The sequence below is a fragment of the Microcebus murinus genome, chromosome 13 (assembly GCF_040939455.1).
Source record: "Microcebus murinus isolate Inina chromosome 13, M.murinus_Inina_mat1.0, whole genome shotgun sequence".
In the NCBI taxonomy this organism is placed as follows: Eukaryota; Metazoa; Chordata; class Mammalia; order Primates; family Cheirogaleidae; genus Microcebus; species Microcebus murinus.
The window spans coordinates 78551051-78567880 of NC_134116.1; the positions used below are offsets into that span (position 1 = coordinate 78551051).

Consider the following 16830-nt stretch of genomic DNA (forward strand, 5'->3'; position numbering starts at 1 on the left):
TTTCAAATCTCGGAGGAGGTGTGGACCCTGAGTAACTTAACCGACATTTCCGTGCTTCAGCCACTACAGATATAAAATGGGAGCAACAACACAGATCTCGTAGGAGTCTTGTGAAAATAAATGGGAATACGTTTGAAAGCACTTGCTTCACTCTGTGGCTGTTAAAGTGATATTCCCCTTCGAATGATGGCAATCCAATGGCATACCGAGAGGGTATTTTTAATATGTGATATTTAGCAATAATTTTATTTAGAAGAAAAACAGTTAAAAATATAACCAAAAATTGCAATCCCACGGATTCAAACTAGAAAATTTGTCCAGTCCTGATTGAGCAATTAGTCAATGACAGTCAATACATAGTTGTTACCTAAGAAACCTTTTCCTTAATTTGAAGCGGTCTTTGGAATGTGTACATTTCTGCCATTCTTGCCGAGATCTGTAAAGTCTACTGGACTCTCCTCCTCTCTTCCTTTATCAAGTGTCTTGAATTTCAATGGACTAACTATGTCTCTACACTTGGTACTAAGGAACTATCTCTTAAATCTTTCTTATCAGCTAAAAAAAATATGAAAAACAAAACAAAACAAAAAAATAAACAATGGTGTCCTGAAGGTGAACATCAAGAAGCCCCCGCGCTGTGATCGGGCTGGGGCAAGGCGGAGCTTGCCTGTCCAGAGCACAGCCGGCCCCCCAGCTCGCCAGCCGCGTCCTGGGGGCTCAGTGACATTGATTCTTTACAAAAGAAAACCAAAAGCCATAGCTCAAGAGTGAATTTTTGCAAAACATTCTGATTTTAATACTCACCCAGTTTATAAACTGGGCCTGAGTGTATTTCACAAATTCCAGGGTGACCAGCAGACTGATGGGGATGAGGTTGTGGTACAAGATGATGAACACCAGCACATCAAACACGAGGCTGTTGGAGGTGGGATCTGTGGAAGAAAATCAGAGGAGCCACATCACGGCTTCAGACGTTGGCGCTGTGCATCTTTGTTTGCACTGTTACATTATGAAATTTGTGAATTTTCTCCATGAGACTTGTTGTTAAAAGTGGAGACAGTCTGGCTGCAGTGGCTCATGCCTGTAATCCCAGCACTTTGAGAGGCTGAGGAGGCAGGATCACTTGAGGCCAGGAGTTCAAGACCAGCCTGGGCAACACAGCAAGACCCCACCTCTACAAAAAATAAAAAAGTTAGATAGTCCTAGCTAACTCAGTAGCATCTCTTGAGCGCAAGAGTTTGAGGCTGCTGTGAGCTAAGATCATGCCACTGCACTCCAGCCTCATCAATAGAGTAAGACTATCTCTAAAAATGAAAATAAATAAATGTGTTAAAAGTGGGTACAAATGTGAAATATTTTAAGTATGCATTAAGCACCAAATATGTAATAAGGAGTATAGGAAGCTTTCAGATTAAAGATTTAAAAAAAAATTTTTTTTTTTTACAGATGGGATCTGTAGCCCAGGCTGGGAAGTAATGGTGTGATCATAACTCACCGTAGCCTTAAACTTCTGGACTCAAGCAATCCTCCAGCCTCAGCCTCCCAAAGAATAGGATTATAGGAATGAGCTGCCATACCCAGCCAAACCCTTGATTTTTGATCCTATCTACAAAGTCTACATTTTGGTTTCTTTATTCCTAAAATGCTCCCAAACTGGTCCACTCAAGGAAGTTTAAAATAGTTTAAAATTCTAGAGATAAATTAGAAAAGGCAGAAAGATGATAATGGTTTACTCTACGACATAGAAAGACTCAAACAAAAAAATGCTGAACTTTTAATGCCAGATACCAGTTCACCTTTAAATTTTTTACTGACAGAAGGCCAACTTAACCACTGAGCACCTGTCCCCATGACCATTTCCCCCGTTTTCCTGGCCCCATTCATTGGGCACAAAGCAGTGCACCAACCCAGCAAGGTAAGCATTATCCCCATTTCCAAATGAGGGAGGTAAGGCTCAGAGAAGTAAAGAAACTTGCACAAGTTCTCATATTTACCAAGTGGCAGAGCCAAAGGCTTGGCCCTTTGTGTATCTGACTTACAATTTCATGCCTCTGCCCTAACTCCCATCTCTCTCCTTTATTGTGGAATGCCATAATTATGTGTGATTGTCAGAATAATCTTTTAAAAAATCTTAAACCATACAACTGATAAAAAGCTAATATCCAAAATACATAAGGAACTCAAACAACCTGATGAAAAGGAAACAAATAACTTTATTAAAAACTGGGCAGAGGACTTGAATATGAACAACAGATATATGTAAAATGCTCAGTATTACTAGTCATCAGGGAAATGCAACTTGAAACGAAAATGAGATAGCACCTCACACCTGTCAGAATGGTGATTCCCAAAAAGATAAAAGATAACAAGTGTTGGTGAGGACTTGGAGAAAGAGAACCTTTACACACTGTTGATGGGAATGTAAATTAGCACAGCCATTTTGGAAAACAGCATGGGGGTTCCTCAAAAAATTTAAAAATATACAAATACCAAATGATCCAGCAATCCTACTTCTGGGTATATATCTAAATGAAATTAAATTGGCATGTTGGAGATGTCTGCACGCCCATGTGCCATGCAGCTTTATTCACCATAGTCGAGATATATAATAGAAGCAACCTAAGTATCCACCAATGGAGGAATGGATAAAGAAAATGTAATATATATGCGATGGAATACTATTCAACCTTAAAAAAACCAGAAGGAAAATTTTGTCATTAGCAAAAACATGGATGAACCTGGAAGACGTTATGCTATGTGAAATAAGTCAGTCATAGGGACAAATACTGCATGATCTCACTCGTGTGTAGAATTTTATAAAGTCAAGCTCATAGAAGTAGAGACTGGAATGGTGGTTATCAGGGGCTGGGTGGGGCAGGGGTCAAATCTGGAGATGTTGGTCAAAGGATACAAAGTTTCAGTTAGTCAGAAAGAATAAGTTCTGGAGAAATAATGTATATATGAAAACTGCTACGGTGTAGATTTTAAATGTTCTCCCATCAAAAAAAAAATGATACGTATGTGAGGTAACGTATATATTAATTAGCTTGCTTAAATATTCTACAATGTATGTATAAATCAAAACATTACACTGTACCCCATAAATATAAACAACTGTTATTGGTCAATTAAAAAACTTTTAAAATCTTAAGAAGGGAATATTCTGTTTCTGATAGTCATGACAATCAGTTTCTCAAAAAAAAAAAAAATACACCAGTTAAAAGAAGTGCCTTTCCTTTTAAATAAAAGCATGAGGAAAGTCTTTGAAGTCATTTTTAAAAGCATAACAACTTTAAAACATCACAGCTTCTCACCGCCCGCTGACACTTACCCTGCCACATGTACCAAGTGTCTGCACCATACAACTTGTTCCAGACGATGGCTCCCACACAGCTCACCACGGCCATGACCACGAGCAGCAGGAACAAGATGAGGATCTGCACGTTCATCACTTTCTCAACGCTTGATTTCTTAAGAGGAGATTTGACAGAATTCTGCACAACAGCATGCACACACAAACACACCCCAAAGGAACCCAAAAAACAAAGCAAAACAAAACAAAACAAAAACAATTATAGTGTACAAACATTTTGATTGCAAGAGGAGGGAAAATTCTAACAGTAGAAAGTAGAATACATTTTGTTTGCTGTTTAATTAACAGAATAAAAATGCACCACATTGTTGAATGAGCATGGCTTTTCTACTTGAGTCCTAAAGAGTGTTTTACTACTTCATAGAAAACATATTCATCTAGAAGATCCATCACCTCAAAGTCCTAGGGTTTTTACAAACACCAAGTGTGGTAAATCTCACAGTCTAGGTGACCTTTTGTGCAGGCAGAAAAGAAAAAAGAAGACCTCACTAATTTATTGGCTTTACCATGTCTAGTTATCGAATTATTTCTAGTTTAAAAACCATGAAAAGATATCTTTCACATGAGTTTGTTGGGAACATATTCAAGGTTTTATCAGTACAATGATAGTCCTAAAATGTGCACATTGTAGGGAAACCTAACCTCAGAAGAATCTTTTGAAATGTTTCACCTACTTGCAGTGAGAGCTTTAAATGTTCGTTTTCTATTAAGACTTTAGGTTTTCCTATAAATCTCTGTATATTGTCTGCAGAGGTCTATGGAGACATAGGCCAAAAAATTCTTAACTTTTCCATCATATTAAATCAGATTAAATTCACCATTTCCACGTTTTAATGAAAACGCATAGAAGGATAAATGCTCAAAGCTTACAAATTATGAAAATATGAGTTAATAATGCAAATAACTCTTAGAAAGCACACAAATACATAAGGTTATAAAAAGTCCTAGGCTTAAGTGCACTAAGCATTTTATAAGGGCGTGTCATTGTGCTTTCATTTACATATATTTACATATATACATACAAACACACACATATAATATTGCATATATATGCAAAGCAAACATGTTATTTCCTCTCTCTGATTAAGTAGCATAAGTAGGAGTTTCAAATGTTGTACAACAGGGAATAGTTTTCAGCTGAGTGTGCTGTCTTTTAAATCTTTGGTAAGGAAGTGTTTATATTCACTAGTTGTTTCTTTCCTAAAGCCATGCAAAATCCCCTTCGGAGATGTGTACTACTCCGAAATGACATGGTCAACATGGGTGATACTCCCTGCAATGACTGAGCTCCCCAAAGTGAGGTCACTGAGCAGGTGCTCTTTGTCGTGAGTGGCAGCACAGACCAACCATGCTGGGACAAGAGTAACGAAACGTTGGTCATTAATTTACAGCAGACATTTAAATCTTCGATGAAATCTGGTACCACCCTGTATACAATTAAGTAAGATAGCATCGTCTTTTGGAGACGATGGGAAACAAGAATGGGTGGTGTCGGAGAGTCGTGCATGTTACAGCTGAATCCCAGGGCGTGGTGCTGTGGATTGCAGTGAGCCACATGCAACAGTTGATTCTTAACCTTGGTCCCCTGTCCAAATATGAACTATTTTTTTTGGTAACCAAACTTGCATTTTATATCACTATCTTAGCCTGAGTTCCTTAATAAGCAGAATCTGAAGTAAAATTTACACATTAAGGCATTACTGCAGGGCGCAATTCCAGCACAGAAAGAGTGAGAGGGGAAAGAAAAGTAGTATGTGTCACCACGGATAATCTTACCTGCATGAATTTGGTTTCAAACCCAGTGTAGACAACTATGCCAATGATCCACTGAGTATTTATAAGCTGTGTGCTCCTTAGCAAGAACTGGTCAGGCCCAATTGGAAAAGGGCTAAAAGTAAAAAAGAGCATTTATAAAGGACCAAAGAAGTTTTCTCTTTTCACAATGTAAACAAAGCATAGATTTCACCTTACGCATATTTTCTTTTTGTCAAGTTAAACCTCCTGGGCAAATGACAAGAAACAAATATGTCTTCATAGAGAAAGCACCTATTCCTAAAAGAGCATGGAAAAAATTTTTCCTTTGGTATCCGCTTCTCACTGTTTCCAAAACAAATGTTGACTAAAAATTTTAGAGAGAAAAATCATCTTTTATTCATAGGGTTAACTGTAAAATTTGTCACAGAGAAACGTGTCTAGATAAATAGACAGCTGTGTGCCAGCTCAGTAATTTAGTACAGACAGGATTACACGCGGTAATTCAGAGCGCAGAGGGTGTCCACTCTGCCCAATCTCCACAGGCTCCTCCCCTCCGACAGCGGGTCGACTGGCGGCATAAAAGATGTTCCTATGACAGTTTTTTTTTTTTTTTTTTTTTTTTTTTTTTTTTTTTTGAGGCCAGGTAAGCAAAGGATCTATGACAGTTTTAAGCGGAAAGTATCCCAAAGTGGACCCTAAGCAAGGGAAAACTCCTCCATCATTATCAAACCAAATCCCCAGTGACTTGTCTTTGGTTACTTTCAAAACCTTGTTCTTCCCACTGACTTGCCCCGAGGGGTGTGCTGAGTACTTACACTCAACGCAAACTTGGACTTGACTTCCCTAGCCCTAGCATCTGTAGGTATAACTATTAAGAAGATGCCATGCATGCACTTTCCATCTGTATTTAAGAATTAATTTTTTAACAATTATTCATAAATAGATGCTTTGAGGTATTTCAAAGACAAGGAAAATAGGAACAAGTACAATGTTTTAAAATACTATTGGTTGACAAAATAAAAACCGTCACATTCTACGTTCCATAAAAGAAAAAAAATATATATTTAAGAAGAAAAAGATGATACCTTTTATCCCTTAGCCACCAAGTTCCAGAAAAGCTATCAAGATGACGATTAGGTCCTTCACATTCTAGTCTTCCAGCGAGGTCTAACAACTGCTTTTCCGTTTTCATTTCAGCTGTTTCTGACAAAGCCTATAAAATAAAACCAAACGGGCGAAATGAAAATAAAAGTTGTGTGTACTGTGGTAGAGTTCCATGTCTCCAGTAGTAAATATTAATAGAAGAGGATAATAAAAGTCAGTATTTAAGAATGTGCCACGCTTACTGGATAATAAAATAACACGTATCAAACTGTAATACAAACTTTGCTAGAAGAGTTTGCCATTACAGCACTTTGCAAATAATTTCAATAAAATCAAAAGAACCAGAAAAATTAAGTTTTCATCACTTCTGAAAATACCAGTTTTGAAAGTGTAATCGCCGTAACCGAATATCACACAATGTCTGGTACATTTGTGTATGCAGCTAACAGTGTTGCACAATGGATCACACTTGGAGTAGCAAGGATCTAGAACAGTGGTTACGAACATTTGCAGGCATCAGATTCACCTAGAGGTCTCACTAAAATACTGATTGCTGGGATCCGCACCCAGCGATTTTTATTTGGTGGACTTGGGGTGGGGGTGGGGGGCCAGAATTTGCATGGCTAACAGTTGCCAGAGGATGATAATGTTGCTGGTCTAGAGATCAGACTTTGAGATGCTAGAGAATCCTCATTCCAGTAAAATGATGTCAACTTTCCAGAGAGAGAGAGACAGAGAGAGAGAGAGAAGAGGCAGATCATCTTCAGGAGAACAATGATCAAATTGTCCTAAGTCCTTTTAACAGAAATACAAGATGCAGGAAAACAGTGGATTTTTATGTTTAAGTATTGAAATAAAAGACCTCAATCTAGAATGTTATCTTTTCAAATGTCAAATAAATATAAAAAGTTTAACACAAATATTCTCCTTGATTTGACACTCTGCTTGACTGTTATTAGTATACACAAATGCTACAAAGTTGTATACATTGATTTTATAACCTGAGATTTTGCTGAATTTATCAGATCCAGGAGTCTTTTGGTAAAATCCTTAGGATTTTCTAGATACGAGATCATATCATCAGCAAATAGGGATAGTTTGACCTCCTTTTTCCCAATTCGGATGCCTTTTATTTTCTTCTCTTGCATGATTACTCTGGCTAGGACTTCCAGTAATTTGTCTAATAAAAGTGGTGACAGTAGGCACCCTCATCTTGCTCCAGTTCTTAGGGGGATAATTTCAACTTTTCCCCACTCAATATGATGTTGGCTGTGGGTTTGTCATATACAGCTTTTACAATTTTGAAGTATATTCCTTCTGTGCCTAGTTTGTTGAGGGTTTTTCTTGTGAAAGGATGCTGGATTTTATCAAATGCTTTTTCTGCACCTATTGAGATGATTATACAGTCTTTGTTTCTGTTTATGTGGTGAATCACATTTATTGATCTGCATGTTTTAAATCACATCTTGCAAAACTTGACATTGTAGGCTCACATGTGAAATTAGGATTAAAAAAATACATCTTTACCTGTCGTATCTTTAGATTTGTCTCTCCATCCAGATTAGCTGTTGCTATATAACACATAGACTGAGGTTCACTAAGTAAAATAAATGATGCTGAATTAATATATCTTCATCAAAGTATTTTCCTAATCATGGTAAGTATATGTGACCTATATCAATATACATTCTTCAAAATTGAAAGGACTACAGATAACTACTTTGCCAGGAGATAGTGACATAGTGATCTTACCAGCCTAAACTTCACCTTGCAAAACAGCTCAGTAGAAAAGCTTCCATCCTTACATCATGTGTGATTACTCTTTTCAGCCCCAAGAGAAAAATTGCTAAAGATGAATGGATGTTATATAGTTCAGAACTATCATATCTGAGGTCAAATCTAACATTCTGTTATTGTCTAAAATATGTCCATTATAATTCCCAAAGGCTCTATGGCCTTTAGAATGAGGGTACATCTCCCAGGACAAATGTGGACAGAGCAGAGGCCTTATGACAAAAACTACACTTGGGGTTTCCCTACTTTTATCTAACCTCAACAGTTAGGATATCAAGGCACTGAATTAACAAATATTCACCTTGCCAGATTTTACTCCGTGTTAAATGCCAAATCATTTATGAAAATAAATCTCATTTTGGAGGGAAAGCCACAATGAATAATAAAAAAATGTCCATTAAAGTTTATTGAGTCTTAGACTCTAACTTATCTTTTTTGGTTGTATCTCATTCAGTAAAATATCAGGTGTAAAGTAATCTGTATTAATTTAACTAACCAAGACCATATACGTACAAATAATAACTAATATATAATCTAATATTTAAAATGTAGCTTTATTGGGGATACCAGTGAAAGAATCTCCAAGAACATTTTCTTATATAAAAACAGTGAGAAAATTGTCAAAATTTTTCAGAAAATTAACCAAAAGCTTAAAACAACACAGGGAAATCTTATTTGAGAAAAATGGCTGAACCGTGGTAAAAACAATGGGCTTTGTGATGTTTTAACTTGGGCTAGTTCCATTCCCTATTTTCTAGCTTAGTGGTAACTTTGAAAAATAAAAACCCACATTCCTGGTACTGAGGGAGCTAAACAGAGCTAAAGCTCCTTCAAAGCCATATTCCCAAAAAAGCCATTATTTGATCTGTTTGACAGTTCTCTAGAAGACTCCCCCTTAAAACATTTTTTATTATTCGACCTCACAGGAGCTCACCCAGTGCTAAAATCCTCTTCCTGGTGCAAGGGGATGGGATATGTTGAAAACATTTACAGGAAAGTGTTTTAATACTGCAGCTGCCTGAGGTGATGGATAACAACCAGGGTAAATGAAAGGCTAACCACAAAGCATAAGAGGAAAACCTGAAATGAGCAGCAATAAAAACAAACCTTGGCAAGCAGAGAGAATCTGACTTCTAGAGTTGCCACATTATATTACCTAAAATGTTCACTTTTCAACAAAAAGTCATTAGACATAAAAAGATGAAAAAGTAAGTATGGCCCACTGACAGGGGGGAAAACAGCAACCAATTAAAACTGTCCATGATGAAGTCCAGACATGGGACTTATTAGACAAAACTTTAAATCAGACATTCTAAATATGTTCAAAGAGCTAAAAGGAACTATGTTGAAAGAAATAACATGTAAGAACATGTCTCACCAAATAGAGAATATCAATAAAGAGACAGAGTTTAGTGAAAAACAAACAAACAAAAAAAAGAAGGAAACCAAATAGAAATTCTGAGGTTGAAAAGATAAGTAACTGAAATGAAAAATTCACTAGAGAAGCTGAAGAGATTTTAGCAGGCAGGAGAAAGACTTAGCGGACTTGACAACAGATCAATTTAAATAATCCAGTCTGAAAAACAGAAATCAAAAAAAATTAAGCAAATAAACAGTGTCTCAGAGACCTATGGGGCACAGTCAGCATACCATCATATGCATCATGAGAGTCCCAGAGAACAGGAAAGAGGGAAATGAGGAAGAAAGAGTATTAAAAGAAATAATGGCCAAAAACTCCCCAAATTTGATGAAAAGCATTAATCTATACATCCAAGAGGCTTAATTACAGAGGACTCAAAGACATACACATGCAGACAAATCATAATCAAACTTTTGAAAGCCAAAGCCAAAAATATCTTGAATACAGCATGAAAGATGCTACTCGTCACATCTAAGAGATGCTAGGGGAGATTAACAGCTAACTTCTCACCAGAAGCCTGGGAATATAGAAGGCACTGGGATAACATATTCAAAGCACTAAGAGAAAAAACTGTCAACCAAAAATTCCATATCCAGTAAAACCGCCATTCAAAAATGGATTAGTAATTAAGACATAAATAAATAACAAATAAACAAAAACTGAAAGAGATTGTCATTAATAGATTTGCCTTACAATAAATATTAGAAGAGAATCCTTCAGGCTGAAATGAAAGGTCACTAAACTGTTCCTGAATACACATGAAGAAAATTAGGGTACCTGTGAAGGTAGCCAGATAGGTAAAGATAAAGGACAGCACATATGCATTTTTATATGTAACTCCTTGTTTTCTCTCTCTGATTTAAAAGTCAAATGCATAAAGCAACAATTATAGATCTGCATTGATAGGCACATGATGAATAAAAATATAGTTTGTGATGATAATAATAGCAAAAAGAGGGACAAGGAGAATAAAACTATTTTGTGACAAATTTTTATATACTATCGAACCAAACTGATACTAACACAAATAAGATTGTTATAAATTAAGAGGCTAATGATAAGGTAATTGCTAAGAACATAACTAAAAAAATTTTAGTAAAAAAAACCAAGGAATTAAAACGATACCATAATATATCTGTTTAGGACAAAATGAGGGATAACAGAGAAACTGAGGAATAAAAGGGACACAAGATATATATTTTTAAAATGGCACATGTAAATTCTATCTTATCAGTAATTACATTAAATATAAATGAACTATATCCCCCAATTAAAAGGTAGATAGTGACAAAATGAATTTTTTAAAAATACAATTTAATATATACTGTCTACAAAAAACTCACTTCTGGTTCAAATACAAATAGGTTGAAAGTAATAGGATGGAAAAAGATATACCATGCAAATAATAACCAAGAGAGCTGTTGTGGCTATACTAATATTGGACAAAATAGACCTTAAGACGAATTTGGTACTGGAGAGGAAGAATATTTTAAAAGGACAAAAGAGCCAATCCATCAAGAAGATATAATAGCTAGAAACATATACACTGAACAAGAGAGGCCAAAATACATGATGTAAAACCCCACAGAACTGAAGGGATACACAATTCAGCAATAATAGTTGGGGACTTCAATACTGTGCTTCCAATAACAGATAGAATGACTAGGCAGAAGATCAGCATGGAAATAGAAGACTTGAACAACACCGTACACAAACTAGACCTAACAGAAACCTATAGAACATTCCACCACACAAGCACAGAACACACACTCTTCTCAAGCTCACATGCAACATTCTCCGGGATTGACCATATGCCAGGCCATACAGTGAGCCTCAATAGATTCAAAGGATTGAAATCATACAAAGTGTATTCTATGGTCACAATGGAAATAAGTTAACCAATAGTCTAATGGAAAATTGAACGGAAATCAAAACAGGTGAAAAAGAAATCAAAATAAATATTAGAAAAATCTTTGAGGTGATGAAAGCAAAACACAACATAACAAAACATATGGGATGCAGCCAACAGTGTTTAGAACCAAATGCACAGCTGTAAACACCTACATTAAATAAAAGGAAAAAAGAAAAAGAAAGATCTGAAATCAATTATCTAACCTTCCACCTTAAGAAACTAGAAAAAGAAATTATTCTGGATTCATTTGTAAATGAAATCTTCAAGCATGCAGAATACAAGAGGGGATATAGGTATATGTGTCATATGTATTTGCCTATATAAGCAAACATCTCTGGAAATGTGGAATATACAGGAACGTAACTGCATCGATTTTCTGACAGCAGTGAAACAGAGGAGAGAAGGAGATGTAACTGGATGTCCTTTCATATCTTTTAAAATCTGAAATACTTGTGTGAATTAGCCAAAAACATTAAAATCTTTAAAGGCCTGTGATATTCCTTTACCAAATTAGAAATACTGTATTTATTTAATATACTCAGAATCACAATCACTTTACGATTATTTTATCCAAGACTAGAGTAGCCAAGAACCATGCACTAGTATTTCTACTTGCAAGGCATATTCTCATTCTTCTTTTTCATCATTCTTTTTACAACTGCCATATAAAAAGATAATGCAAGATTTTTCTTTTTTTTCTAAGAGATGAAAGAACCAAGAACACAAATAGAAAATATCTGTTCCAAGTGGTAAAGCTTGTTCATATACGCCAGATTTTTCCCTTAGACCAATGGTCCCAAGTTTTTATAATATTGACTCTAAATTTGATCATGATATATGCAACTCTGAAGCCAATGAAGATGGTACCTACTTTGAAAATATTTCTAGTGATAGAAGACCACAATTTTCCCCCAAAAAGCCAATTCTAGTAAAAATATATATCTTATAAATTTGAAAAGGAAAACTAAAAAAATAATTTTTGAGTAAAATATATTATACCCACAAGAGCTTATAGAATGAATTTTATTTTTAAGAATAATAAAATGAATATTGATTTATATATATTACAGGTAAAGAAATCTATTTATGGTACTTAAAAGGCCTTTCAATCTCATCTTTCTTTCTCTCTCTCCAAAATAACAACTATGTTAATATTTTTGATATTCATTCCTTTGATTTTCTCTGTTCTTTCATTACAACATTTGGACGTATCACTAAACAACATATTAATTAGTTTCTTGGCCCACAGGCCAAATATAGCCCCTGTCTGCTTTATATAAATAAAGTTTTATTGGAACACAGGCATACTCATTTACTTATTGCCTGCACTGCTTCTGTCATTACAGAGGCTGAGCTGAACAGCTGCAAGAGAAACCCTGTGGCCCACAAAGCTGAACAGAGTTACTCCGTGTCCCTGTATGGGAAAGTTTGCAGCCACGGGTCTATGATAAGGTGAAAAGTATGGGGGAGAGAAAAGTGCCTTCTGCCTTTTTTTGGTTTACTTAAAATTCCCAATTCAGAATAAAAGTTCCTTATACGCCCACAAACATAACTAACCTGGAAGAAATCAGGACTAAGTCTGCAGGAAGGAACTCCCTGTTGCAGGCCTTCACAATATCGCCCACATTTACCTTTTAAACCAGGAGAGAGAAGATAGAAGCATGAATTTTAAAAGCACAAACAGAGGCAAAATGTGTCAAATGTTCTCAAGAAAAAAATACAATGTGAAAAATTTCTAGCCATCCTAATAAATTTCAGCTACGATAGGACGATTTTATTTCCTGGCAGACCCATTCCTCTAAAACACTTGTTCTTGACCAGAGGTGATTTTGCACTCCCTATCCACCCGGGAAATTTGGCAATGCCTGGAGATGTTTTTTGTTGTCACAGCGGTGAGGTAGTGGGTATGGGACTACTGGAATCTAGTGGGTAGAGGCCAGGGATGCTGCTAAACATCCCATGATGCACAGGACAGTCCCTATGACAGAGAATGATTTGTTCTGAAATGTAAGGAGTGCTGCAGTTGACAGATCTTGCTCTAGGATGCAACATTTCAACGTTGGGAAAGAGGTGCAAAAGGAAAGGGATCCCTGTTGGCAGTGCTATTTTTGCAATCGTGGTATTCATATGCTTTCACACTGCAAGTGCGTGCTTAGCGGTTCCTTCTCTGCTGCTCTGCGACAGCAAAGAAAACCCCCGTGTCACTCCCAGGTGAATTCCCAGAGCTTGGCAAAGGGCTCTGTAGTGAGCACTGAATGTATGAATGAATGAGTGAAGGCATAGATGAATTCTAATTTGTAAATAAGAGGGAGAAACTTAAACACTTGGCGCAATACACAGGGAAAGCGTTATAAGGTCTTGATGCTTTCTTCTTGTGCACTTATTCTATGACAAACCACCTGTGCTTTTATGCTATGCCAAGCACTGATGACATAGCTCTTAAAGTAGCAGCCACTTCCCAGGCAGCTAGAACAGCAGGGGCACAAAATGCTTTCCTAAACCAATTTCTGGACCTATATGGAAAAAAACAACAGTAATAATGTCTTGCTGAGGAGACAAAGAACAAGGAGACTGGATTTTTCATGTAGTTAAACAGATCATTCCTATCTTAATCATTAATAACTGAGCCACAGATTAACTAAATACTCAGATCAACATGAGAACCTTAAAATCTGCAATGTGCCTTTAAAAATGTAGAGGACAAGTTCAACATTAGAAGGGGAAAAAAGATTGACAATAAAACACACACACCTTATATATGGTTCTCAATGCGATGGCTAATAAAGCATTTATAACTTACACAAACAACTAACTTGTAGAAAGATCCAAAAAAGGCTATAATAAGACAAGTTGAAACCGTGCAATTAAAACAATATTGATGTAGAAGAGTAGGTACCCGAGGACCTGAAAGGAGACCTGTTAAAGGGCGGTAGTTACCACCACAGCTATTAAAAACTCTTTTTCGTCTCTGCCCACAGCATCCCAAAATTAATTCCGTTTTTCTTTTTTATGCTTCTCATGTTCAAACTGCTCGATTTGATTGTACCATGCACATGGGACAGGAAGGACTCAGCGGGACAAGAATCCGGAGCCCCTGGCTTTGGCTGCTGAACTTGTTCTGCCAGTGCAAGGCATTGGTGATAAAAAGCACTCAAGTGTACGGCCACTTCCTGCTCAGCAGGAAGCTCACCGCCTGCAGCATCAATTCTTTGCCTCTCCCTGCCTCCAGACACAGATCTGGCTCCCCGAGACTCTGCCACTGGAAATGGGGGGCTACCTCCCAATGGCTTGTTACTCTGAGTCTCAGCGAGAGGAGCAGAGCACATTCATTATCGAGTCAATTGCTTTTGCCTCACTCAGGGAAAGAAATATTGACAACACTTAGAAATCAAAACATTCTTAGAGTTAGCTCTCCAAGAATTTGACATATGTCATCAATTATTTATTGATAAGGACGAAGTCTGCATCTGGGCCCAGACAGTCAGTGTGGCTCTAGGTTATATCCTGCTGTAATCTGAATGTGTCCCCTCACAGTTTGTGTGTTTAACTACTAACCTCCAATGCGACAGTGTTAGGAGGGAGGGACTTTGGGAGATGATTAAGCCAGGAAGGTGGGGCCATCATGAGTGGGATTAGTGCCCTTACAAAGGAGCCCCGGGGAAATGGCCTTGTCCCTTCCACCATGTGAGGACACAGCAGGAAGGTGCCATCTGTGGGGATGTGGAACCTCACAAGACACTGCTGGAGCCTTGATCTTGACCTTGGACTTGCTAGCCTCCAGAACTGTGACAAATAACTTTCTGTTGTTTATAAGTTACCCAGTCCAAGGTGTTTTGCTATAGCAGCTCAAGTGGACTAAGACATTTTCCGACAGCAAATATTCATTACGACATTCCCTGAGATATTCACTATATAGAGACTAACTCGAACCCTGGGCAGCCATTTGTGAAGCACTGTCATTATTCTACACACTGACATAGAGATAGCACCAAGGTACACTGGACAGCGAGTAGACTTCCAACCAGACTGACTGGAGTTCAAATCCCATTTTCACCCTTACTAGCTGTGTGACCTTGAGCAAGATACTTCTTCTCTTTGATCCTCCACTTCCTCATCTACAAAATGAAGATAATATTACAGTTCTTGAAGACGCATTTCACAGATAAAAATATGTAGCTATAAATATAAGGTAGGGTGCTTATTACTGAGTTAACAGTTCAAATACCACATTCTTACCTCTTGCCATGTAAGCTTGTACCATGAATTCTGTCTTAACACTGAAAAAGAAAAAGCTATGTATTAATTATAATTATTGCATCAGGTAGAGTTCAAAATAGTAAAAGATGCCATTTACTAAATAGATTATAAAAACTAAATAAATTTCTTTCTAAAGTATTGTCTTTGTTAATTTAATTTTTATATATACTGCAGGAGTATGTAAATTGTGTTCATATGCATTTTACTAAAATAGAGCAATATATAACATAATGTAATGTAATAAAATATAATGACATGACAAATAGAGGCTATATTAATATATTTTCTTGTTTATCAGGTTAGTAGCCTGAAAAACAAGACACTATATATTTCTAATCAGTTACCAATATAGCACATATAAAAACTAGGACTGGAAAAGAATATATAACACTCAGATCTTTTTATGGACAAAATTGCTCATATACTGACTATTCCATTTCTCCCACAGTTTTTCTTTTCTTTTACTCTGGTTAACATAAATGTTGATTCTAATATTTGAAAACTGTGTTTCCTTCTGAGTTTTGTTCTTTATTTCTATATTTCTTTAAATATTTAACAAAATATTTGTCTTTATCACAATAAAACATAGTAGATGTATCTACCTGGTGAATTGGATATTTTCTCGTAGTGAGGGAGAACAAAAGCTCAATCTTATATCTGAACTGTATTAGTTGGGGTTCTCCAGAGAAACAGAACCAATAGGATGTGTTTTTAGAAAGAGAAGGATATTTATTATAAGGAGTTAGCTCATGCAACTATGAAGGCTTGAAAGTCCCGAAATCTGCAGAGTGAGTCAGCAAGCTATAGACCCAGGTGAGTCAATGGTGTAGTTCCCATCTGAAGGTTGGTAGGCTTGAGACCCAGTAAAAGTCAATGTTTCCGTTCTAGTCCAAAGGCAGAAAAAAGCCAATGTCCCAGTTCAAAGGCCATCACACAGAAAGAACTCTCTTACTTTGGGGAGGCTCAGAGTTTTTGTTCTATTTAGGCCTTCAACTGATTGGGCGAGGGCCACCAACATTATGGAAGCCAACCTGCTTTACTCAGCCTACTGATTCACATATTAATTTTATCCAAAAAAAAAAAAAAAACCCTCACATAAACGCCTAGAATAATGTTTGACCAAATATCTCGGCACCCCATGACCCAGTCAAGTTGACGTCTAAAATCGACCATCACAAGTTCACCCCTTGTCAACTTGGCACCCCATGTGCTTCT

General features: G+C 36.7%; 1 protein-coding gene across 1 annotated transcript in view; it reads right to left on the bottom strand.

Moving 5' to 3' along the window:
- The window catches only part of LOC105878806 (phospholipid-transporting ATPase IB-like), a 128778-nt gene that overhangs the window by 90146 nt on the left and 21802 nt on the right, over positions 1-16830 (bottom strand). Inside the window, exons 6-12 of the mRNA XM_076009393.1 lie at positions 15595-15635; positions 12916-12989; positions 7760-7829; positions 6214-6341; positions 5150-5261; positions 3332-3494; positions 805-932 (exon numbers count right to left, since the gene is read on the bottom strand). Coding sequence (XP_075865508.1) covers positions 805-932; positions 3332-3494; positions 5150-5261; positions 6214-6341; positions 7760-7829; positions 12916-12989; positions 15595-15635 — 716 coding nt within the window. The remainder of the gene's footprint in view (positions 1-804; positions 933-3331; positions 3495-5149; positions 5262-6213; positions 6342-7759; positions 7830-12915; positions 12990-15594; positions 15636-16830) is intronic.